This window comes from Semicossyphus pulcher, unplaced genomic scaffold (assembly GCF_022749685.1).
Source record: "Semicossyphus pulcher isolate SPU_LCO1_2020_fin unplaced genomic scaffold, fSemPul1.0.p SCAF_11, whole genome shotgun sequence".
Lineage (NCBI taxonomy): Eukaryota > Metazoa > Chordata > Actinopteri > Labriformes > Labridae > Semicossyphus > Semicossyphus pulcher.
This window is the reverse complement of record NW_027211615.1, coordinates 3,555,371-3,579,262: the sequence shown is the minus strand read 5'-3', so window position 1 is coordinate 3,579,262 and position 23,892 is coordinate 3,555,371. Positions and strand designations below refer to the sequence as shown.

Below are 23,892 nucleotides of genomic sequence, written 5' to 3'. Positions count from 1 at the left end.
GCGTGTTCTCCAGAATGACATTTTTAAAAAGGTCTCCTCTGACGGGCCGATCAGAACAGCTGCAGGTTTCTACATAGATCCTTGCTTTCGCTGAAATCGACCAATCATCATTCACAGTCACTCACCTCACTTCTTGCACTAGCTTCAGTGTTTCCGCCGCTGCTTCAGATTTCTATCACGTGTCCTGAAGTTGCAATTAAATGATTTCTTGGAAATGTCCGCTCCAGATGAACGGTCGTTCGCCCGCTCTCCTCGTCGAGGAAGAGCACTGAAACAGTGACAGGAGTCACAGGACATCAATCACACGTGAAGTCATGGCAACCAAATAAACAACATCGGGACCAGTTTACTCCTCACTACTCACACAGTAAAAGAGGGTCCAACATGTGGACTCTCTGTCCACACACAATCATATGCAGTTCTGTTACACAATGTAAAAATTCCTACTGTGTATCTCCGTACGTCCCTACTGTAAATACATTGATTGTCGCTGTTTATAAAGCTTATTAAAGGTGCAGATGTCATTTGGTAACGATCGATCGATCGTTTTGATCGCTACGTCATTAATAACGTCCCTCGCTCACACGCGCCTCACATGCTGTTTTGAATTGCGAGAGAAAATATGTAACTTCTGTTACAGACTACTGATGAAGACAGTTTACAAAGCAGACAGAGAGACAGACAGATAGAGGGGGCGGGGCCAGCAGCTGTGCAGAGAGCAGAGGTACAGGTGTGTTGGGGGGACTGAAGAAAAGCTAAGTGATCAGATTAAAGTAGATTGTGAATTAAAACTTAATACAGTGAAGAAAAGAGTACAGTTAGAGTGTGGAGGTCTACATGTGATGTTCTTCTCACAGAAATCATTGATATATGCGATTAATTGCGATCAATTAATTGCATAGCTTGTAATTAATTAGATGAATTTTTTTGACCCCCAAGACACCCCTTACACACACATGCACACGCGCACACGCACACCAGTCTAGATACCACTGTCTCCCAAAGGGAGCTGTGACATACGCGTCCTCCTCTATGCTCTTATACAGTACACGTCTGATTCAGTCTAACACACAGTGTGCTCTGAGGAGCTCATTGCCTTTCAGCACCACATCTCATCTTGCATCACCCCCCCTTCCCTCGCCCCCTCCCCCTCCCCTCGTGTGGAGGCAGTCACATGTATCGGTGTGCAGAAGAGAGGTGCTGGGAATATTTCTCCCTCTTTTGGAAGCTCCACTTTGGGTCCAGCAATCTCAACAATCATGCAGGACCGCGACGCGCAGCATCTATCACAGTATAGCATGGAGAATTGGCAAGCTGTGTGTGTGGCTGTGTGTGTGTGGCTGTGTGTGTGTGTGTGTGTGTGTGTGTGTGTGTGTTTGTCTAAAGGAGCAGTGCCAGAACCCTCCTTCCCCTTCCTCCCCTAAAGCTGTGATGAGAGCTGGGAAGGTAGGCATGACTCTGGGCATGTGCAGACAGGTCCGGGCACAAGTCGAGCTCCTGCTCCACACTGCCTCCTCCTGTCCAACTGTCTGACATTGATGCAAGATAAGTGGAGATCTCTGTGAACCTCAGTGCCCTCATTCTCTGTTGTCTTCATTTGTACACTGCTGTTATTATCCCTCATGTAGCCAGATTAAACACATTGAAGGTCCTGCAGCAGATAGAAGCTCTGGCAGGGATGATAACCACAGGCGAGGACTGAACCGGAGCGTGCTGTCTGCAGCACAGCTCACCTCAGATGACTCACAGCTGCGTGCGTGTCTGTCTGTGAGTGATGACGGGACTCCGCCCCCTGATATAAATACTGTATCTCCCTCTCTCTGCACCGGCTGACCTCACTTTACATCGGCCTCAATCCTCTGCGCTCCTCCCACAATCCCCAGCGACGCTCTTCCTCTCTGTTCCTGCTCAGTTATTAAGCTAATGGGCTGCTTTCACACCGTGTGAGTGTTTATCATGAATCACGGCATCACAGACTCGTTGTTGACCTCATCCGTCTGTGTTGCCTTGCAGTGATTGGTCACAGAGTGGAGGGGAGGAAGGTTACTGGACCTGCAGCAGACTACATCCATCTCAGTCACACGCTGTGGGTAGATTAGATGGAGTCTGTAAAAGAAGAAGTCACATCTGCTGCTCAGCTCATGTGTTAAAGACTGTTCCACTGTATGTTGTCTCCTTTGTGTTGTGTTACAGTTAACTCTCATTAGACACCAGAGCGTGAGCTTTGAATATAAGCCTGATTTTAAATGGATTTGTTACTGTTGTTGTGTTGCAGGTCAGAAGACGTGTCTCCACCTCCATGGCGTGTTCCCCTACATCTACGTCCCATACGATGGCTACAGCCAGCAGCCTGAGCGCTACCTGCGGCAGGTGGCCTTCAGCATCGACAGGGCCCTCAATGTTGCCATGGGAAACCCCGCCTCCAACACCCAGCACGTTTTCAAGGTGGTGCTGGTGTCTGGCATGTAAGTGACTCAGAAAAGAGAAACAGCAGTGCGAAACATGCACACAAAAGCCTTTTAAAATGTATACATCTATATGATAAGTGATCAAGGTTTATATGTAATCATAATTCTATCCTGGCTCTCGTCCTGCAGGCCGTTCTATGGCTACCACGCTAAGGAGAAGCACTTTATGAAGATCTACCTGTTCAATCCTCACATGGTCAAAAGGTAAGGTTACTGCAGATCGATGCTGCTTAGTGTGAACAGGGCTCATCCCGAGCTGCAGCTGTTTGATGTTACTGAAAGCCAGACTGCGTGCGCATGACTCCGCCAGCTCACTAAACTGAAATCGATCGCTGTGTTTTCAGTTGTACAAATTGATCGTGTGTGTGTGTGTGTGTGTGTGTGTGTGTGTGTGTGTGTGTGTGTGTGTGTGTGTGTGTGTGTGTGTGTGTGTGTGTGTGTGTGTGTGTGTGTGTGTGTGTGTGTGTGTGTGTGTGTGTGTGTGTGTGTGTGTGTGTGTGTGTGTGTGTGTGTGTGTGTGTGTGGGAGCACACAGTAAGACTGTGAAATATTTGCCAGAGCAATCAGCGTTAGTGACGCTGTGAGTGGAGCGGTGCTGCTGAGTCTGTGCTCGGCAGAGAGAGAGAGAGTGACTCACACAGAGGGAGAGAGAGAAGGAAGAGTTACAGGAAGAAGCTGAGAGGAGGACATATAACGATGAGATCGGGGAAAGAGAGGAGAGAGAGGTGAAGAAAGGGAAAATGCAGACTGAGGAGGAGAGAGGGTGCAATGCAAAGAGGGAACCTGACAGAGAGCAATGAAGAGAGATTTAGGGAGAAGGACAGCAAGAGGAAAGGACAAAAAAAGAGGGGATGCGAGTGGCAGGTGTTGCTTCCCTCCTCAGCTCCTCGTCTCTGATCAGTGTGTCAGTCAGTCAGCAGGCTGCTCTGACCTTTAAAGGGGAAACATGACTCCAGGACAGAGTTTAAACATTCACACAGTGAACTGATCCCCATTCATCTCGATCTACCTTGTACTCACTTGAAATATAAGGTGTACTGTGGTCGGAGATGGCTCTGGAAAACTGGTTCTTCTGCGTGGACACTCAACATGCATCACATTCACTGATTTTTAGATGTCAAAATCAAGCTGACATTTAAAGACACTTGTGTAATGTCTTCTGTGGCTCTGAGGACGTTTCTGAGAGCACATCACAAATAGATGCAAAGAAATATGAAGTCTGTCAACTCTGAGAAAGTGACGGACTCCCTTTGACTCTTGATTATCTCGCGTTTCAAGCTGTGTGGTTTTAAAGATGTGAGCTTTCACCATGCAGGGTCGTGCTGTTTGAGGTGAGACAATCCAGGAAGTCCAGTCATTGTAGCAGATTATTGCAAAAACAATGCAAAACAAAGATCCCAGAGTGAGGAAACCTTCCCACCTCTTAATCAATGTGTGGTAACTGCAACTTGTAACAGTCAAAACCTCTTGATCTCACATGGAGAGGCGACTCATCCCGCTACATCACACCCTTTCAGTTATACCAGAAACATTTTGTATCGTGAAGCTGAGAAAATGACTGTCTAATTTGTGTAATTATCTCTAATCAGCAAGTGTCTTTTTGTCCCCAAAGCAGCAGATTTATTATAAACTGTGTTTGTCGTAGGGTGTGTGAGCTGTTACAAAGCGGAGCAGTGATGAACAAGAGTTACCAGCCTCACGAGGGCCACATCCCCTACCTGCTGCAGCTCTTCATAGACTACAACCTGTACGGCATGAACATGGTCAACCTGGGGGCCGTCAAGTTCCGCAGGAGCACGAAAACAGGTAAGAGACAGAGAGGGATCGCAGCTCAACCATTTCACTCAGGAAAGATCATTTGTTTTTCTTCTTCTTTTAGCCAGGTGTTTTATTTTCCTTCACAGATCCCAAGCTCATATTTTCTTGCTTTAATTTAGTCTTTTAAGCTGTTTTAAAGGGTTTTCCTCACTCTTTACATCCTCTATCTTTGGGGCGGTATTTAGATTAGCCCCCATGCTGTTGAGTAAGTGACCTCCTTCTGCTGCCACACAGGACACACGCACTGTGTAATTGTCTCTGCTGGTCAATGTGGGCAAAGAAAAGGTCAAAGTGCACTGTTCCCCCAATCTCTGGATGGCTCTGGTGTCTTTGAAAGCTCTCTCTGTTTTCATCTCTGATGTAGCCCTGTCCCGACTTTTGCTCTTGCATATTCCCACTTCTTTTTCTCTCCTATTTGCACTGACTTCTCCCTCTTTTCCTTACCCCTCTCTCTGGTCCTTTTTGTTGATTTTGTTCTTTTCATTGCTGCTTCCCAAGGAGGCAAAAATTACATCTATCAGCCAAGAAGCTTCTACAGAAACAGGAGAAAACCTGAGTCAGGAGGTGTGATTACAGAACAAGATCGAGCTGATATTGAGTGTTGGCATCAGGAACTTTGCAGTCTCACAGGTCTCGCTCTCTTGTGTTTGCTGGAGCTCCAATCGAGCAGAGCTCTTTGGTGCTCTGTCAGCCCTGCAGAGAGATGATACACAGACTCCCAGGAGAATTGCATCTTCTCCAGGTTCTGCCTTCAAACACTCCGACTCCTAAGGCTGACGCACCGCAAGGCGCTTGTGTCACTTTGTGAAATGTAAACAAAATATTGGGAGCGCTTTTCCTGATGTTGTCTAATTTTAGCAACTGTGTACGCAGCTTTATAGGGACACTCGGGCCGCCCCCTTGAAGTTGTTGATTTAAAGGATGCATTTGTTCTTTAGCTACGTCACAGGAAAATGCAGGAGCAGCAGCGCGGCAGGCTGTAAACTTTAGGCTACAAAGTCTCAAAATGAACCTTTATCCTCCACGCCAAAACAAACCGACACAGTGATTTAATCGGCAGTTTCATGATAAGAATCAGTGTATCAGCCACCACTGGCTAGCAGAGCCTCTAACACACGTATAATGGGGTTTACGGCTCAGGTAGCGACCCCAGCTGTCATCGAGCCTCGCAATGGGAGCGGCACACAGACGGCTTCCTCCTCAGATCCTGTTTGAACCGGACCATCACAAGCCCAACTCTACTTCCTCCTGATGGAGACTAAACCCTTGATTGCCAGCTCCGTTTGATCCCAGCTTAGTCCAAACCTCAGACCAGTACCTGCTCATCACTGCTGATCAGACCCCTCTCCCCACACTCCCAAAGAGCCTCCTCCGAGTGTGAGGACATGAATGGTTCAGGGCAGGAAATTCCCCCGCTTGATTTTAATAAAGTTCTTTTTGCAAAATCCTCACGCTCGACTCTCCTCCGACAAAAGCAGCGCTCCCATGTTTGATCCACCTCTACAATGATGCAATCAATGGAAAGAGGGCTCCAGTGTCCCGTACTACAAAGAAACTAATATACCCCAATAATGGCTACACCTGTTTACATTTCCTTCTCCCCTCCAGCTTAAACTTGAAAGCACATTCTTAATCTGGGATCAAGTGGGAGAATGATAAAGGAGGCTGGACTGTTAAAAGAGGCCACTTTAAGATGAAAAGAAGGCTTAAAGTGTTTTAAAGTCCACAGCTCGAACACTCCAAACAGTTTAACTGTCAAACATACAGGTGTCTTTGAAATGACTCATGACGAAACAATTGTAACAAGTAACGCAGCCGATCAGTAAGACCAGAGTGAATTTTGTCAGGCACTTCTGACAGTTAGTTGTGTCTTTGTCCACAGAGAAATGTAGGAGCAACAGCATGGTTCACTTCTGTTTTACCAGGAGCTGTATCAAACAAGACAAATAAACAATAGACTGAAAACACTGAATGAAGCAGTCTCATGTTAACGCCTGTGGGTCTCTCAGATGCTCGATGGATGCACGAGGTCTGTAAGTCTGCAGTCTGAGCCACTGCTAGCTTGTTTGTCCGTGCTCAGATTGTTTTTAGGTTAGAATTCCTTCCATGTTAATCATTCACGAGGTTTTACTCTGAGCTGACTGGCTGCAGAGGTCTCCTCTTTCCCAAACAAACAGACCCATTTATTTAAACCTGTAAAACACTGAATAAGCAGTTTCATGTTAAAAATCAGTGTCTCTCTGATGCTCTTCTGCTGGGCTTCATGACAACGAGCGAAGCTGCCACTAACTTCTGTGCACGTGCTGACTGAGGGCGCTTTCACTCCTCAAGTCCATTTGTTTGATCCAAGTTGTTACAATGTTACATTTTGCCTCGAGTTTGGTTTGTGTTCACACGGCAGCTTTTACCAGCGGACCAAAAGTATTGATGAGCGAGGAAACTGCTCTCTGATTGGTCAGAATTTTCCACGTGGGAAAACTCCCTGAAGTAAACAAAGAGAGAGAGCACACTGATCGATCACAGCCAACACGATCGCAGACTTTAATGTTTTGTTTTACAGGAACATATATGGTTAATATTTCCACACGTGGAATGAAGTTTCTACTGCAGTCTGTCTCCACAAACATGTATATATTTCTTAAATGGGTTCTGTGTTTTTTCCAGAAGACGCCGCAGCAGTCCCAGACAGACAAACTCCCAGCAGTCGTCCCCGCGTCAGTCCCTGGAAGAGCCCCTGCACCTCCAAGCTCAACGACAGCACCCTGGGGGGCACGTTTGTCCGCTGGGAGGTGAACGCCATACCCTGGTGAGTCTCACTCACACAGCCTCTGCTGCTTTAGCTCTTTCTCTCATTGAATGTCCTCACGGAGTACAGAGAATACTACTTATTGTGCAAGACACAGTTTTCATTTTAGAGTCTCAGGTCCATCCCTCTCTTGTTTGTCATTTGGACCTCATGCATTGAAGCACTCAAACTTTCTATTGTCTTCATACATTAAAAAATGAATCTTTCAGACAAACTACAGAAGAATTTACTGTAAAAGAAACAAGGTACATCTTAAAGTCTTTTAATACATTACATGTTTGTGTTCTTCCTGTCTGCCTGCAGCTCCCTGGTCCTGGACGAGGTGGAGAAGCAGAGCACCTGCGAGCTGGAGGTTGATGCCGTTGCTGTAGACGTCCTCAACCGGCAGGAAATCGAAAGTAAGATCACTGACGACAACCAGTCCTCCACCTGTCTTTGCCGGTATTGTAGCGCACTCTGACAGCTGTAGGATAGAGACAGAACAGGTGAAAGGTCGTCTGCTGAAACATCAGCGCTGAAGGTGCAGCAGCACGTTTGGCTGGGATGTTTGATAGACCACAGGAGCTCCGTCTGACGTTCTCCACACATCGAGTCCATTAGCAGCCCTGAACATAAACACAGTGGAGCTGACCTGTCACCTCTCGTCACAGAGGAGCAGAGAGGGGAGGAGATTATCCAGTAAAGAGGGATGTTTCACTGCATTGACAAAGACGTATAAAGCAGATAGTGCTACCTGACAAAGCCATGCACACTTAGAGCAGATACTGTTGCTTCTGTGTGTTAATGCATCTTTCTGCAGAATGTGCTTAAACGTCACGATGTAGTGACCGTGTCTCTGGCCTCTTTGTCCTGTTTTTAATGTTAAGGTTTATTTTTATTGTAGACTACTAGGAATGGCACAGATATATAATACTAATCACTCCTGAATAACCCTGGATCATATTTTTTCAATACAAGGGAGCGATCTGTACGACCCAGTGTTTTGCAAGTCTAACAGTATTGAGATTCTGTCCTCCCATGGTTGCATCAAAAATAGTGAATCCAAAGTTGTTTGCTTGCCTTGTCTTGCAGACAGACCTGACAGAGCAGGAAGACGTCCAACAAATCTGCGTCGTGATGTAGTTATTTCAGCATCCTTTCAACAAATGTATTCACTGCATTATGTGATTATTTTAGGTTCATACAGCTGCAGTAAGCCACATTTTCTTTGTCTGATTGCTAGATACATTAAACATACAACTCAACGAAGGGAGATGGACAGGTGCTCCGCCGCTTAAACAGAACGCCGGTGGTTGGTGGCCATTTAAAAAATACTGGTTCCAAGCTGAGCTGAACAAGACTCAATCTCAGAAACCATCGGCTGTCACTGATGAGTTACAATACAGCCTCTGGGAGCCACGGTGAACATGTCGGGCATTCCTGTGTAGCCAGTGTTTAGCAATAAGGACCTTCTGCCAAGACTTCCTTCTCCGTGCGCTGCATTGTTTACAGTCCAGTTAGCAGCTTGAGAAGCGACCGTGTGTTCAGATCAAAGTGAAGGTAAATTCTCCCTCCAGATATGTCTGCTAAATAAACACGGTCATCTCTTGGTTCATTCCCCCGGAGGAGCGCCCGTTCATCTGTTCGTGCTGAGTCTCAGTTTCACTGTAAACAGTAAGTTACACAGAGGCTGCACTCTGGCTTACTTCAGCGGGATGAAGCCGAAAAACAAACAGATTCTCTTGTGATCGACTTTAATTAACGGCTCTTCAGTTTGCTGAAATAACATCATGATGCAGATTAGGAACAAGTCAACATGAAGCTTTGTCAGGTCTGTCCTCAAGAGGAGAAGAAAACTACTTTAACATGACAAGTTAGTTGAACGGAGGGCAGAGCAATCATTTATGATGCATTCGAGGAAGTCGAGAAATCTATATGCTAAACGGCTTTTGTGACACAGCATCAAGCGAATTTGTCTCAAGTTAAACTTTAGATCTAGAACAGACTGTTAGCTGTTAGCATGCAGATGTCTGTTTATAGAGATTAATAAGAAGCTAAATCATCGTCAGATCACGCTGATGGGAAGCGGGATGTCATTACAGCGGATTATGTTCCACCTGCTTTTGCTCTCCTCATGGACTGTTTTTCCTGCATACGCCGCAGCCCGCTGATACGTGATTGGTCAATACAACTCGGACTACAAACGAACTACAAATGGAAACCAGAACACTTCCTGTACTAAAATCCAGTCACGTGCCGACAGATTCTACAATTCTATCTGTAGAATCTGTGAATGCATCTGAGTGAAATTATGATTTGGTTTGGTATTCCGGCATATCTTGGACAGTGACTATTCCTTGGTTTTGTCTTACCAACAGGAATGAACCCTTACAATCCTGCAGTCAAACTTAGCAATGTTGATAACAAAGTTAACTATGTATGGTTTTTAATTTCTATCTCCTTTGGGAGTTTGGGAAAATTATGTTTTCCCAAACTGTCAAACTGAACCACTCTCCAAACAAGCAAACAGTTTTAGACGCAACCAAAGCCGCTGCTTTAGGATCTTTTGCCTCTTTTATCCCTTCAGTGGAAGCCAAACACAGAGCGGCTGTGCTGTAAACACAAGGGTGCAGTTTACTGCTGGCAGGGATCATTTCTTGGTATAAAAGTCTGTCATTTCTCCACCGTGTAAATTGTTACTGGTATCTGAAGCCTAAAGTGTGCAGAGTTTGTTGGTGCAGCTTTGAAAGAAGCCCACAGTACACATGTCAGGATGCGACCTCAGGTTACACAGGCAGACCCTTTTTGTGTTCTTGTACGTTACAGACTGTACTTGAACGCAGCAGGTCCTTATGATTTACATCAGACTGGACTCAAAAGCATAAACCACAACAGCATCTGTCTTAGAGTGAAGAAAGGGAAAGAGAGGCCACTCCAGGGCAGGCAGAGCGTCTGACTCATACTTTCCGATCTGCTCTGTAACCGTGTATAAAGCTGTGCTGCTGGAAATAGAACTACAGTATGTATGGGTTGGATTATATGGTTTAAGTCTGGCTCTGCCTCTTATTTCTGTTATGATCCACACACATAAAGAACCAAGAAGTCTTTGTTGCACATTAAAAAACCTGACTAATAAAGTGTGATTGTACAGTCAGCTGACACACGGTGCTGCCGCTCTCCTCTGTCTCCAGATCAGATCGGCAGGAACCCCGGCCTGCAGGCCATCTGGGAGGACGAGAAGCAGAGGAGGAGGGAGAAGAACCAGGCCTCCCAGATAGAAACCCCTGAGTCACAAGGTGAGAACATCCACAGAGCAAACTCTCTGTTCATCTCTTTTTTTTTTTAAACTCTCTGATATATGCAATCTGAAGCACTTTATAGAAAGAAACTACGTCACCTGTAGGTTTCTTCCTACTTTAAGGCTGCTGGCTGAAATGTTGTCATTCGATTGTAAAGGTATCGGCAACATTACATGATTGTTTCTGTTTATTTAAGGATAATGTAATCAATATTCAACTTTTTCTCATTGTAAAACAAAACCCACTTACTGGGGCTGCACGATGTATCGTTTAACAGTCACAATTGCGATGTGGCCATGTGTAATATTGACATCGCAGGACGTGCCATAGTGAAGCACATTAAGCGAAACTCAGTTTCTCATTTTCCATCACTAATCTGCAGTAAAAGTCCGTCTGACATCACATTAGTGCAGCTCTTCACCAGAGCACAGAGTGAACTGACCGCTGAGCTGCAGAGTCTGTGTGTCACCAGCCTGTAAGCTGTAAACAAGCACACGACGCTGCTGCTGTCACAGATCATGTCGGCAGGATGATCGAGACAGACGCTCTGTTACGCGAGGTGGCTTATAAGTGCCTGTATTCCTGTTGTCAACAGCACCTTGTCCTGGTCCTCATTAATGCTGTGGTCACATAAATGAAGTGTTCCTGGAGCGGATGTGCCGCGGAGTGTTTACTTTAGTGGCTACACCTGCAGCGCACGCACGGCGTGATGTTGTGTGTGCCGACAGGAAGTAGAGACGTGAGCTTTCGTTTCAAAAAGTTACTGAGTTACTTAGAAATGGTAGATGACATATCGTATAAATAACACAACTGCAGCCCACATGTCCGTTTGTATTTACTTTGTAAAGAATCGTGTCGCTCCACCTGAACTCTCTGCTTTTTCATTCTGGGCGTCGGAGTCGCTGAACCAAGAAAGATAAAAGTAGGAGAGGCGGTTTGTTTTGTTTGGTTGCAAGAAAATAGACTTAAAAGGCCCAAATATGATTGCTAATCGTTATTATGTGCATGAAAACTTTAATCTGGTATAATTTCCTTTATTTTTTCACAATAAATATGGCAGAACAAAAAGATATCGCCATGTCACTTTTTTCCAATACCGTGCTGCCCTACCACTTACATGTTGTTCCTTTCTTTTTTGACTTCCCAAAGCCCACTAGTCTCCCCTGAAACACACCTTGGGTCACAAGTTATAGTTTTATTTTTACTACAAAATAAGCTCCTAAACTAGCTGGTCACTGTTTTTTTTAATTACTTATTTTTTGCCATTTGTGATACTTTTGTGAGCAGAGAGACGATGGTAGCAGCAAAGGGCAGAGGGTTGGAATCGAACCCTGGCCCCCTGCGGTAAGAACTCAGGAGGAAATGGTTTATTTGTTGAGGACTATTTCAGCAGCGGATGAATCCACATTTGATGCTCTGGTGATTTCCAGCAGCAGAGTTGTTTATGTAGGATTAAGTCAAACTATGTTACAGTGTGTGGGTTTATGCTAATATAAGAACATGTCACCAGTGCAACAGTTTGGCTCACTGCAGGGTTTTTAACAGTTTGCTAAAACTTGAGTTTTAGTTAAAAATAGCAGCAGAAGAAAAAGCATCATAGCTCTCTTGTGGACCTGTCCTGCACCGGTTGTCTGGCAATGCACATTCATGTGTTTTGGGGGGGTGTCTTTGGTATGTTTTCAGTTTGATAGTTTGAAAATGGAAAGCTTAAACATAACAAACGAGCCGGCGTCATCACAGCAGCACCAGCCTTGCTTCTTCATCTCATAGAGTTATGAAGATATTTAGAAGCAATATAAATTCCTCTGTGGCTCAATGTGTTGATTAATCATGTTTAGATGCCTGTTAGCTTGTTATGACATCTGTCCTAGTTTTGTTTATCTGCACTGTTCCTGTGTGAAACAACACTTTAGTTTTCCATTACGTACACACGTCAGAGTCATCAGTCTTAGAAATGTCAGAATTACAGACATTGTGTGATTTGTGACAAAGTTTTATCCTCAAATAAGAAACTTAACGCTGCCAAACTCTGAGTTTTCCCACACAGAGAGCTGTCATGAAAACAGAGTGATAAATAACAGCATCTCATCTTCTGTGTTGTGGTGAAATGTGCTTCCCCATGTGCAGGCCTACATCCAAACACAGGGTTCCCAGGTCTGAAAAGTGTAGAGAGGAAATGCTCCAGGTCTCACAGAGGTTACAGTCTGTGTGAAAAATGTTTGGAGTTTCTGACGTACAGTCTTGGAATGGAGAAATACAGCTTGTCCCATTTAATTGTTTATAATGAAAAATGTAATATATACCAGCACACTTAACCCCAATTACTGACCATAATGTTTTAATTGTAGCTAAGAATTTTCTGCTCTGAAAAACTGTAATTCAAACAGACAGTTTCCAGCACTGAAGATTTATTTATTGAAACAGTTTGTCTGATGTTTTCCAGATCGAGGGTTTGCCGCTTCAACGGAGAGCGAGAAATTCTTCATGAAGAGATTCAAGGAGATCCTGAAGGAGAACGAGTTTGACGTGTAAGTGCCTCGTCCTTCTTTTGATCTATTGTCCTGGTGACAGTTCGGGGCGGGAGTGACGGGACTCAGCAGATGTTAAAGGACGAATTAAATCTCAAAGTCATCGTTGGACAATAGTCGCATTTCCCCTGAGGAAAGCCTGAGCAGCTGGCCAAGAAACAGTGTTTGAATATGAGCACAAGATGCTACCACTCACATTTATTAGAACCACAGCCTCAGACCACATTCATCACAAGCTTGTCACATCTTTTCCTCAGTGCATTGAACTTTTATGGAGGCGGTGCATGTCCTCAGTTCCCCCCATGCCTCAGCTTTCATTGTCCAAGTCCAAAGACATGCTCATGTGACTCTAAAATTGCCCGTAGGTGTGAATGTGAGAGAGAAAGGTTTGTCTGTCTGCCCTGTGAATGACAGTGTGTCACATGCATACTGATACTGTGCATCTTGTGTTGGCTACTATTTTCCACAGCTGACCTGTTGCTTCCAGATCAGCATATAACAAGGGACACAGGCCCTGTTCATTCCTAAGAGAGCTTGTCAGTGGTTCATGAAGCCAAAAACTTTTGATCTCCAGGATAGTTTGCGGATCGTTGGGTCCATAGAGAGAGCGCACCTTTCTTTTAACCCGACCTCCCAGCCGCTGTGGGTCTGATGCATAATGCAAAGGATAATAACTCAAGATTCAGCTTTTAGATAATTTTACAGATTCAGAAATTAACAATATAAAAAGGGCTGTCCAAGCGTTTGTAGCTACTACATTTTGAATTGACCTAAAAAATGAAATGATGGCAGATGATTAACAGACGCTTCTTTCTTAATGTTATACGTCTTTCCCACCAAAATGAGGCTCACCCACGAGGCTCACCCACAGGGACTTGATCAGTTGGTAGGTTGTAATTTGAGTATCCTCCTCACTAGATTCCCCTTTCCTCCTGTTTCTTTTTGAAAACCGTGAAGCTTCATTTTTAGCGATGTAAGCAATGTTACACTAACGCTACTGATAGGCACAATGTGACTTGTGGACATGGGACTTGAAGTACTGCGACGATTAGCAGCAAGGGGTTAAAAGAACATATCTATGTGCTCATTCTTTATTTTTCCTGTAGCAATACAATGAATTAGTAGCACTGTAAAGCCCTGAGAGTTGGAGGTAGTGAAAGCAGGGGTTGTAAGACGTGGGAAGCAGGCGCAGAGAAAGTGAAATCAGAACAGATGTGCTGAGGGGGTGGAGACAGCACCAGTGAAGAATGGAGGGAAAAAAGGGGGAAGGAGAGAGATCCCCCTCTCTTACACACCCCTCCACCTACTCCCACGCTGTACAGGCAGAAAGTATTTCCTGTTATAAATAAAAGTACAGTCGGCTCGGCAGCCGTGTATCAGATCCAGATGGCTTCTATTCAGTAACCCCTGATATCAGACAGGAGCAGAGGAGAGGGCAGGAAGGGTGGTGAGGGAGCAGTGTGGGCTTACAATGTAGACACACACAGAGAGTCCCCCTGCCTCCCTTACATACTGTCACCGCCTGTCTGTTGGCTCTCTCTCTCTGTGATGCACAATGCTGCAGGACTCACTCAGCACTGAAGGCTTTGTTGGGAATTTCTAATTCTACAAATCTATTCACGATCGTTCTTTTGTTTCCCATTTTTAACTGTCATGTTTTCCTGTAATAATTCAGCATAATTTCAGATAGATTTTATAAGCATCTACCTTTATTTTCTGGATCTGTTCAGCCTACCCTTTGCCTGGGTAAATATCCTAAAGATTCCTTTTGGTTGAGGAATATATCTAATGAAATGATGCGAATATGCATCATTGTGTATAATAATCAGTGTTCAGATTGTCCTGATGTTGTGACATTGCTTAAGAGAAGGTAGATCCAAACTGCATTTCAAAAACAAGCAGTTAAACTTGTTAACTGTTGCTGCTGGACAGACCTTATATATCATGACTTAATGTAGACATGCAGCATCCTTTCAGTACATTTGTTGCAGATAAAACGGCAAAATCTGTTTATTCTTTGTTCATTCCTTGGTAGTAAACCAGACTGCAGCTACATACAGTGAATCTGCCACGCATCAGAAGCCCTCTTTACACTGCGGTTCCACCACAGCGCTGTAACGAAGCTTTGGCGTCATGCAGGCTTTGTCATTTTACATTGGAGCAAGCCACGCCGGCATCAAGCTGCGCCGGTGTGTGTTCCAGCGCTGCGGAAGCGAAATGTGCCTGAGGTGTAAACAAAGAGTGCGTGCTTCAAATACACACACACGGTGCTGTTCGACTCCGGCTCTGTTGTTTACACAGACACCGTTTCGCCTCTGTTACTACCTCTGATGCCGGCTCAGAGGAGGAACGACTTCGCCCCACCATTCCGCCTCTGTGCGTTTACATAGAAGACACCAACAGAGGCGTAATAATCCCGCCTTGAACTGGCAGTGTAAAAGGGGCTAGAGACAGATGGACAGGCACGCCGCCGCTCAAACAGAACAATGTTAGTTGGAGTTCATCTGAGAAGTCCTGGCATTGACCCGACCTGAGCCAAGCCTGACCTAAGCCTGACCTATCTAACAGGTCATCAAATTGGGCACTGATCAAGTTAAAGTAGCTGAAAGCAGCAGTTATGTTAATCCAGACACAGTTCCTTGAGAAGAAGTTGAAATTAACCAAGCTGTGTCGGCCTCCGGAGGATGTTATGAACATGACGGCAGGTCTCGTGACAAATGTGACGGTGGGAATGTTCCTGGGATGTGGTTGCCCGATGCAAATAAAGTCGCGATAATCCTGCGGTCGAACTAGCTCGAGTGATGCGAGGTGACAATTTGCTTTGTTTTTGGTTGGGACACAGAGAGCACTAGCTGGTTTGTTTTGACAGTTATAGGTGCCATGTTCGGCAAAATGTCTCGGTCACAAGGTTTCAGTAAGACTGAGCTTGCTGTGTGAAAACAAGAAAACACATTCCCATTAGTTGGTTATCACATTTTGAAACTTCCATATATTAGATATCATATTGTCCCTTTAATCCAGCATCTGTTGGTCTGTACTAGTGACCTCCTCAAAACAAAGCATTGTCTTTGTCTTCCCTGGTTGCATAACGTGTGTCACATTATGAAACACAGCGGGACATTTTTGTCTTCATTTAGAGAATCATGGAAAATGAAATTATGCAGAACCATTTAGATCACAAAATGTTCTTGTGAGTTTTTATAGACGACAAAACCTTGAGCAGGATCATTTCCATGATGCCTCTACAGCGCTGGACATGCTGTAACTGCATGGTGTTGCATTGATGCAACAAGTTGGAAATTTCAGTAAAAATGACAGAAGTATTGATAAATTATAAATGATTGATAAAACGTGTCTTTAAACTGTCGTGCTACTTTGGAGCTTTGTGCACTAGCTTGTTGTCTTCATGTAAATATTGTAAAAAGTCAAATAAGGTCTGATCTCTCCAAGAAATGTTAATTTATATCCACTATAATTAGTAAAAATGGAAGGGGATGGGACTCAGCAAGACTTTGTTTTATATGATTGAATGTTAAGCAGTAGTAGGTATCTCTCATTCTTATGTTTCCTGCTCACTGTATGTCTCAGCTCCATCATTCAATCTCTCGGCTCTCAGTAAAGCAGAGCCAGTGAAGGCAGCGAGGGGGGCGTGGCTCGGGAGAGAAATGTGTTAATCGCTGCAGTAATCTCCCGACGCCTGCCAGGCTCCCTCCCTCGTCGCCTCTAAAGTCGTTAGCTAGCAGACTAATTAAGAGACAGGCAGACTGTGGCACGTGCACACCGACTCTCCAGAGGCCTTCCCTCACACGGCCCGACAGAGCAAAGTCTGAGAATGACAACCAGGCTGCAGTGCAATCTCTCTCACTGTCATATCGTCAGACACGGGAAGGAAGCAGCATGCCGGCTGATTCTAAGTTTAAAAAATCTATTCCACGTTTTTATTGTTCGTCGCTTCTGACTTTCCTCCACTGTTTAATTAGATCGCCAACAGGTTGAGTTTATCATTAGACAGGAAGCCTTTTGCTCGTCATCATTTGGGTGAGAGTTTGTTTTATCCGTTTCTCCTCCACCAGTGCTGTGTCTCACCGCCGACCAGTTCGACCGGAGGGTTTATTTTCATTCCTCTGAGCTGCTGCTGGGCTCGACCTCATAATTAACTTCTTCCCTCAGTGCCCCCGACTGTCCCTGTGTCTGCTTTCAACTGTCCAAGGCTTCTCAACCATTGTTCATAATTGATTCATTTGGACTGTTTCTGAATCATAATTATAGTTGATTATTATTATAACTTTGCTTTAGTAACTGACATCTCTTCATTGAATCACACTGCTCAGCTCGAGGTTCCTGCACTCTTATCTAAATACATAAGAATGAAGAATTGGAAATTGTTTGGTGTTTGTTACACTGATCAGCCATAACATGACCACTGACAGGTCGAGTGAGTAGCATTGATTATCTCGTTACAATGGCCCCTGTCAGCGGGTGGGTTATGTCAGGCAGCAAGTGAACATCTTGTCCTCTTAGTTGATGTTGGAAGCAGGAAAAAAGGGCAAGCATAAGGACGTGAGCGACTTTGACAAGGGCCAAAGTGTGATGCGAGACGCCTGGGTCAGAGCATCTCCAAACTGCAGCTCTTGTGGGGTGTTCCCGCTCTGCAGTGGTCAGGAGCTACCAGAAGTGGCCCAAGGAAGGAAAACAGGGTCACGGGCGGCCAAGGCTCATTTATGTACGTGTGGTCAGATCCAACAAAAGAGCTCCTGTAGCTCAAACTGCTGAAAACGTTAATGCTGGTTCTGATAGAAAGGTGTCAGAACACACAGAGCATCACAGTTTGTGTGTGCGTAGTCGCAGACTGGTCAGGGTGCCCATGCTGACCCCTGTCCACCACTGAAAGCGCCTACAATGGGCACGTGAGCATCAGAACTGGACCATGGAGCGATGGAAGAAGGCGGCCTGGTCTGATGAATCGCGTTTTCCTTTACACCGTGTGGATGGCCGGGTGTGTGCGTGCTCACCTGGGGAAGACATGGCACCAGGATGCACTATGGGAAAAAGGCGAGCCGGCGGAGGCAGTGTGATGCTTTGGGCAATGTTCTGCTGGGAAGCGTTGGGTCCTGCCTTCATGTGGATGTTACTCTGACACGTACAGCTCCACCAATACAACAAAATCCTTCACATTGTTGTTCTTGCTCACTGCGATTCTTCAGGTATCGAAATATGAAATTCTTGATATCATAATAATAAGATATTACACCACACAGGGAACTTACTGGCTAGAGTATTAGAAACATATTTAATCTAGTTATGGACTTAGTACATTTCACAGTAAAACCTTGCTAGCTAGAAAGTGATGCTAGAAAATGCTAATGAGCTGGCTAATTTAGCCTACCGCAGCCAGTCTGAAATAAAGAATGAGAATGAGAAGTAGATGGATGGGACTGGTAGTGATGGAGGGAAGATCTTTGTCACTGTGGCTTTCCTCAGAGAGAATGCTGTATCTTTGTGTCCCTTGTGCTGTTTTTTGCCCCTTAAACAAAAGCTCATCCTTTATTTCAAATGATGTCTCAGACATGGTGTGGCTTTGCCTGTCCTTGCCTTTCATAAAGATGTGTCTCCAACCTTTAAATTCCCCTGTAGAAGTTGACCATGTATGCCCAGACTCAGTGAGCTAACCGGGGGCTGAATCAGAAGTCATTTTATCTCAGCACATTGTGGGATTGAAACCTGCGACCTCCGGGGCACTCGGCTTTAATCTCCAGTCCTCTGCTGCTGAAGCAGATCAGAAAAACTCTTTCCAGAGTTTGGATCAGCACCTGAAATTAAACTGCTTCTTGATTTTTTTATGACTGTTTCTGTTAAATTAGTTCCACTTGTGAGCGGCGACCGCCCGCCTGGTCTACATTTCAATATTTTAGAGTCACTAAGTGGTGAGTTGCTAGGCGATGCAGCAGGGCAGCATGGGTAAGGGAGTGTGATAGGCAGCTTGTTGCTCAGAGCGATCTGGAGGGATACAAAGACGGAGTTGGCCGCCTGCCAATTTTCCATTCATATTCCCTCTCCTACACACACACACACACACACACACACACACACACACACACACACACACTGGCCAGACAAGAGAGACTCTCCACACATGTGCAGCCACCCACAAACACACACACCACCTCTGTGTACACACACACACAGAGTGTAAACAGAGCACTTCCTGATTGAGACCTGCAGTAAAGAGATGCTAATGAAACATGACTGCATGAGAGCAGAAAGCAGAAGGTCCTCTGCTTTGTGATTCAGGTAACAGCCGAGCTCACAGCGCTGCTCATGCTCATTTAAAACAGGACGATTAGTCCATCGCTCCCTGCAGATGTGATGCATGTGAGTACACCTGCTGCACGCACGTCTTCTATGTGCCTGGGTGTGCGTCTTCCAGATTTGTGAATGCGAATCCTCACAAAGGTCTAATAGGATTACATGAGTTTGTGATAACCTTTGTTTACCCAAAAGGTCAAAGGTCAACTTCACTCTAAGATCATAATGTCTTGGAAAAACCCTTTCCCGGCTCCTTAGTCCTGTCCTGTTCTTATGAATGTGAGTCCTCAGGAACGCCTGGAGGGATAAATTTAGCACAGACGACGACACAAGCATGAATCGATTACATTTTGGTGTTCAGAGGTCAAGGTCGCTGTTGTCTAAGTCTCATGAACAAAATATCTCAGCCGTACTTTGAGGGAATTTTATAACATCTGGTATTTTTGCAGTTTTCCGAGGGAAAGATGCTGTCCGTCACTGATTAGAGGACAATCCCCCCCCACTCCACTCCTCACCTTTCACCAGGAGTAAAGTCCACTGAGTCACGCTCTGCAGAGAAACAGAGACTGATGTTTTGTGTAGTCCCCCCGTAAATGATTATGATGTAACCCCTTCTGTTTAACGCCTGCTTTGTTTTTTAGGTAATGCATTCTTTCAAAAATATGAATGAACCAAAATCCCCCCTGTGGACCTTATCAAACAACAAAAAGAAAGACAGAGTTATAAAATGTCTGATTAATAGCAGTAATTAATGTGATGTAAAAAAGGTCTGTATTTCTGTCTCTATCTGTTCAGGACGCAGAGTTTGCCTGTTGGCGACGGGGAGGACCAAGAGGATTTTCTCGGTGAACTTACTCTCCATCCTGACCCCCTGACCTCTGACGGAGTGCCCTGTACGCCCGCTAATGCTGTGGAGGTGCACAGGGACTCACAGCCAGGTGAGGAAAATCTACAGCTGGATATGTATGAAACCTTTACTGCTTTAATGCTGAAATAAAGTCACTGTATTTGAGTTTGCCATAAAGTAGGGCTGAATCTGACTCAGTATTTTAAGCAGTCATATCAGATTTGGCTGTTAAATACACATCTTTAGCTATAGTGTTCTTTTCTGTTTATTGCCATGCCAAACCTAATGGTCTAATGAAGTCTATGTGAGTCACAAGCTATCTTATATTACCTGTAAGACCCACATTTATCACAGTTGAGTCGTTTCTTTCAGTCACATCCTTGTGGTTGTTAGCTAAATGATTTAACCAGTTGAACGATTTTAAGTTGTCAACTTTTTTACAAAAAGGTATTTGCATTAGTTTTGTGGAATCCCACTTGTATGTCAGCACAGGTGACTTCTGATCACCTGTATTTCTCTTCCCATATTTAAACCAGTAGGCAGCATGAACTTGGTAACTAGGCTGCATTTGTTTCCTGCCTCTTTACGTGTCCCTGCGTCTCTGCCTGTGTGGCTGGCTGCAAAGGTAGCTGTTGAAAGTGACATTTGTTTTCTTGGCTCCTGCTGTGTACGGGGTTCAAAGTGTGACACTCAGTGATTAGCATTAGCCTAATCTGCAGGCACTCTGTCTGCCAAGTCTCCCGTAGGAGCATAGTAGCTGCCAGGGACAGCAGTGACACACACACGCGCACACACAGATATTGACCTGATGCTGAACTGTAGTGTCCCTGCTGTGCTGCTGCGTGTGGATTGGTGAACCTGTCTCTTTAGATTATCTCAGTAAAGGTCTCTGTGATGTGTAAAATGTGATGTTTCAGTGATGCTAACAGAACTCTTCTCTCCTCGTCTCAGACACCTCTGTAAGGAGCGGTGGAAAAATCCCAGAGGAAGCCGTCGTGGATGAGGAGGCCATCTTGAGTCTCCTGGAGAACAGTCAGACCTTCCTCCCGCTCTCCCAGACGTCCAACCACTCATCCCTGTTAGGTATGGTAGCCCCTTTGATTCACAAACACCCCCCGTCATCTTTTCCTTCTTTGTGGTTTCTTGGTTATTAATTTGCTCATAAATGATCCATTTTGTGCTTCTTTAACTAAAGTTTGCATCAAACAAAGCATGGGGAATTAAGTTTGAAAACTTGAAAACATTTTCTTCACAAACTTGACATGTGGTGGTTTTACCAACAGCTTGTAAATAAAGGGTTAAAAAAGCACAAAAAGAAAGGTAAGGGTTCAAATAGCTTTAATTTGATTGATTCTCATTGGATCAGGCTTAAAGCTGTTAATACTGCTAATAGATGTAATGTCTACTAAATGCTTTGTCTTTGTTGGCCATGCAGACAGCAGCCAAGATCACGCCATCATTGATCTTCTTGCTGGCCTGGAGGACGATGGTTTCCGCAGGACCCCCAGCAGGCAGAATTCCCAGTCCCAGTCACTTCCTGGTGCCAGGAGCTATCACTGCAACAGTGACGAGGAGGAGGCAGAGCCGGAGCTCGAGAAGGAAGAGGCCGAGCTCAGTGTGATCATGTCACAGGGGTGGGACATAGAGCCTGCTGAGAGCACGTCCTTACAGAGGCAAGTCATATTAAAGTAAAAACTGTTGGTTCATCATCATGTTGTTGTAAACAGTAGACAATAAACAAAGAGCACAAATTAGTCCATCCAGTTTTACAGGCATTTTTGTAACTTAAATTTAATTGTCCCTATGAAGGCATTAACATGAGCCAGCAGACACTAAACAGCCTTGTGTACGTTATCCACAGTAGCTCTGCCTGTGCACTCTTTGATCAGTGCACCTGTCATTCTTGCGTATACAGGCCCGGTGTGAAGGAGCGAGAGGACGGCTTCAGTGATGAGCAGCAGGAGTCCTCTGACGAAGACATGGATTGGAGTGGGAATAACTCCCTGTTCGCCAACCTGTCCATCCCTCAGCTTGACGGAGCTGCAGACGAGAGCAGCGGTGAGTCATCTCATGCTGAGACGTAGAGAGACAGCACCTGAATGTCAGTTTTCTTTGACGCTTATCTTGCATCTCCTGCTGCTTCATGTACCATCAAGGATATCAGACCACAGATCTGACAGCAGCTGCACAATAAGTGTTTGGGTTGAAACTAGGTTGTGTTTGTGCGATCTAACGTCATTATGAAGAAGCTGGGATTTAATAAAAGGCAAGACTCTGGGATTGTAATTGATTTCCTGGTGTTATTATCAATTAACTCTGACTAAAATGTTCTTGTCGTACTGTGAAGGCAGAGTTTAACATATGGTGGAAGTGAAGAGCTTATTACACTTCTCAGCGAACATCATTAGTGTACCTGACAATATATATGTGCATATAAATTTATATGTGTGAAAGTGTCATTTTCTATAGTTTATTATGAAAGTCTCAGGATAGTGTTTTAATATTTGTCATTTTACAGATGCAGCTGTGTCTAGCTCACATTTCAGCGATGTCTCGTGGTAGTTAATGCAATCTGAAGCATTTATTATTTTTTATTTTTTTAAGATTATTTTTTTGGCCTTTGGCTTTATTTGTAGGACAGCTGAAGATAGACAGGAAATGTTGGGAGTAGAGAGTGGGGGATGACATGCACCAAATGACCGGCATTAAAAGTATTTAAGCCTTCTTAAAATAATAAAATACTAATAAAACAAATAATAAAATACTAATAAAACTAATATTAAAGTTTCTTATAGCTATGACAGACAAAAACTTTGCAAAGAGTATTCCCTGTCCACGTAATGTAGGCTAAATATGAACCTTTTTACGGTCAGACACATTGTTAAATAAGTAAGAAAAAGTGTCACTTATATTATATTCATCTGTAACAATGGACAAATGGATCAGGAATCACACACATATCACATATCAATGAGAACTGCACAGAAAGTTTGGCTGCTCCCTTACTGCTCGACGTGTTGAAAAGAGGGGACCATAGACCGTACAAATAATGGACGTAGCCACCGTGACGTCACCCATTGGTTTCTTGACTGCGACAATGAAGCCGAAATAAGTGTCCGTGGCTGATCCATCAGCTGCTGATTTAGCTAGTTTAACTTTGTGTTTCCCACAGAGGAGATTCTGTTTGTGACGGTGACTGACTGCAGGTGTTTATTTATCAGACTAAAGAAGTAGCGTACTCGCTGCTCGCTCGCCTGGCGAGATAGTGGCAGGTGAACGACACGTACCGGGAGACGTAAAATAACTGATCGAAAAGTCAACAACTTCTGACTCCTGTTTACAGGCCGACAATTAAAGGCCAACAAGCCAGCTTGTTCAGTGACTGTGTGTCTGTGTTGACCTCTAGCAGACAGCCAGCAGTATCCACCTGTCACTCAAGCGAGCCGCCCCTATGATTTAAGGTTTACTATAATTAAAACGGGTGTGTTATAAAAAAATTCACCCCCGTACAGTTATCTTGAACAATAAAATTAGCTATTTAAAACAAAACTGTTTTTTGTACCAGGCTGTAAACATGTTTATTTCTGCTTTAAAATGTGCATTTTCCATCTGCTGTAATGTTATTTCTTGTTTTCTGGAGCCTCAAGTGGCCACTCGAGGAACTGCAGTTTTTTGCACTTCTGCATTTGCTTCATTTTTCTACACCGGAGGTTTCCGACTTGGACGGGAACACACTAGTGCAACGCTGACATGACATTTGTGGTCTATGCAAGGCATTTGGGTGTTTTGTAAATATGGCCTTGGGTAGGCAACTTATTTTATGCAGTTATTGTCATATTTA

General features: G+C 44.5%; 1 protein-coding gene across 2 annotated transcripts in view; it reads left to right on the top strand.

Moving 5' to 3' along the window:
- The window catches only part of rev3l (REV3 like, DNA directed polymerase zeta catalytic subunit), a 76,648-nt gene that overhangs the window by 27,119 nt on the left and 25,637 nt on the right, over positions 1–23,892 (top strand). The window contains exons 2-12 of one of the 2 annotated variants that reach the window (XM_069684632.1): positions 2,276–2,465; positions 2,598–2,672; positions 4,114–4,274; positions 6,951–7,092; positions 7,396–7,490; positions 10,263–10,367; positions 12,814–12,898; positions 20,000–20,142; positions 21,003–21,134; positions 21,487–21,724; positions 21,967–22,109. In XM_069684632.1, the coding sequence (XP_069540733.1) occupies positions 2,276–2,465; positions 2,598–2,672; positions 4,114–4,274; positions 6,951–7,092; positions 7,396–7,490; positions 10,263–10,367; positions 12,814–12,898; positions 20,000–20,142; positions 21,003–21,134; positions 21,487–21,724; positions 21,967–22,109 (1,509 nt within the window). Of the gene's footprint in view, positions 1–2,275; positions 2,466–2,597; positions 2,673–4,113; positions 4,275–6,950; positions 7,093–7,395; positions 7,491–10,262; positions 10,368–12,813; positions 12,899–19,999; positions 20,143–21,002; positions 21,135–21,486; positions 21,725–21,966; positions 22,110–23,892 lie in introns of those variants that run through there. The other variant, XM_069684623.1, reaches the window with a different exon arrangement.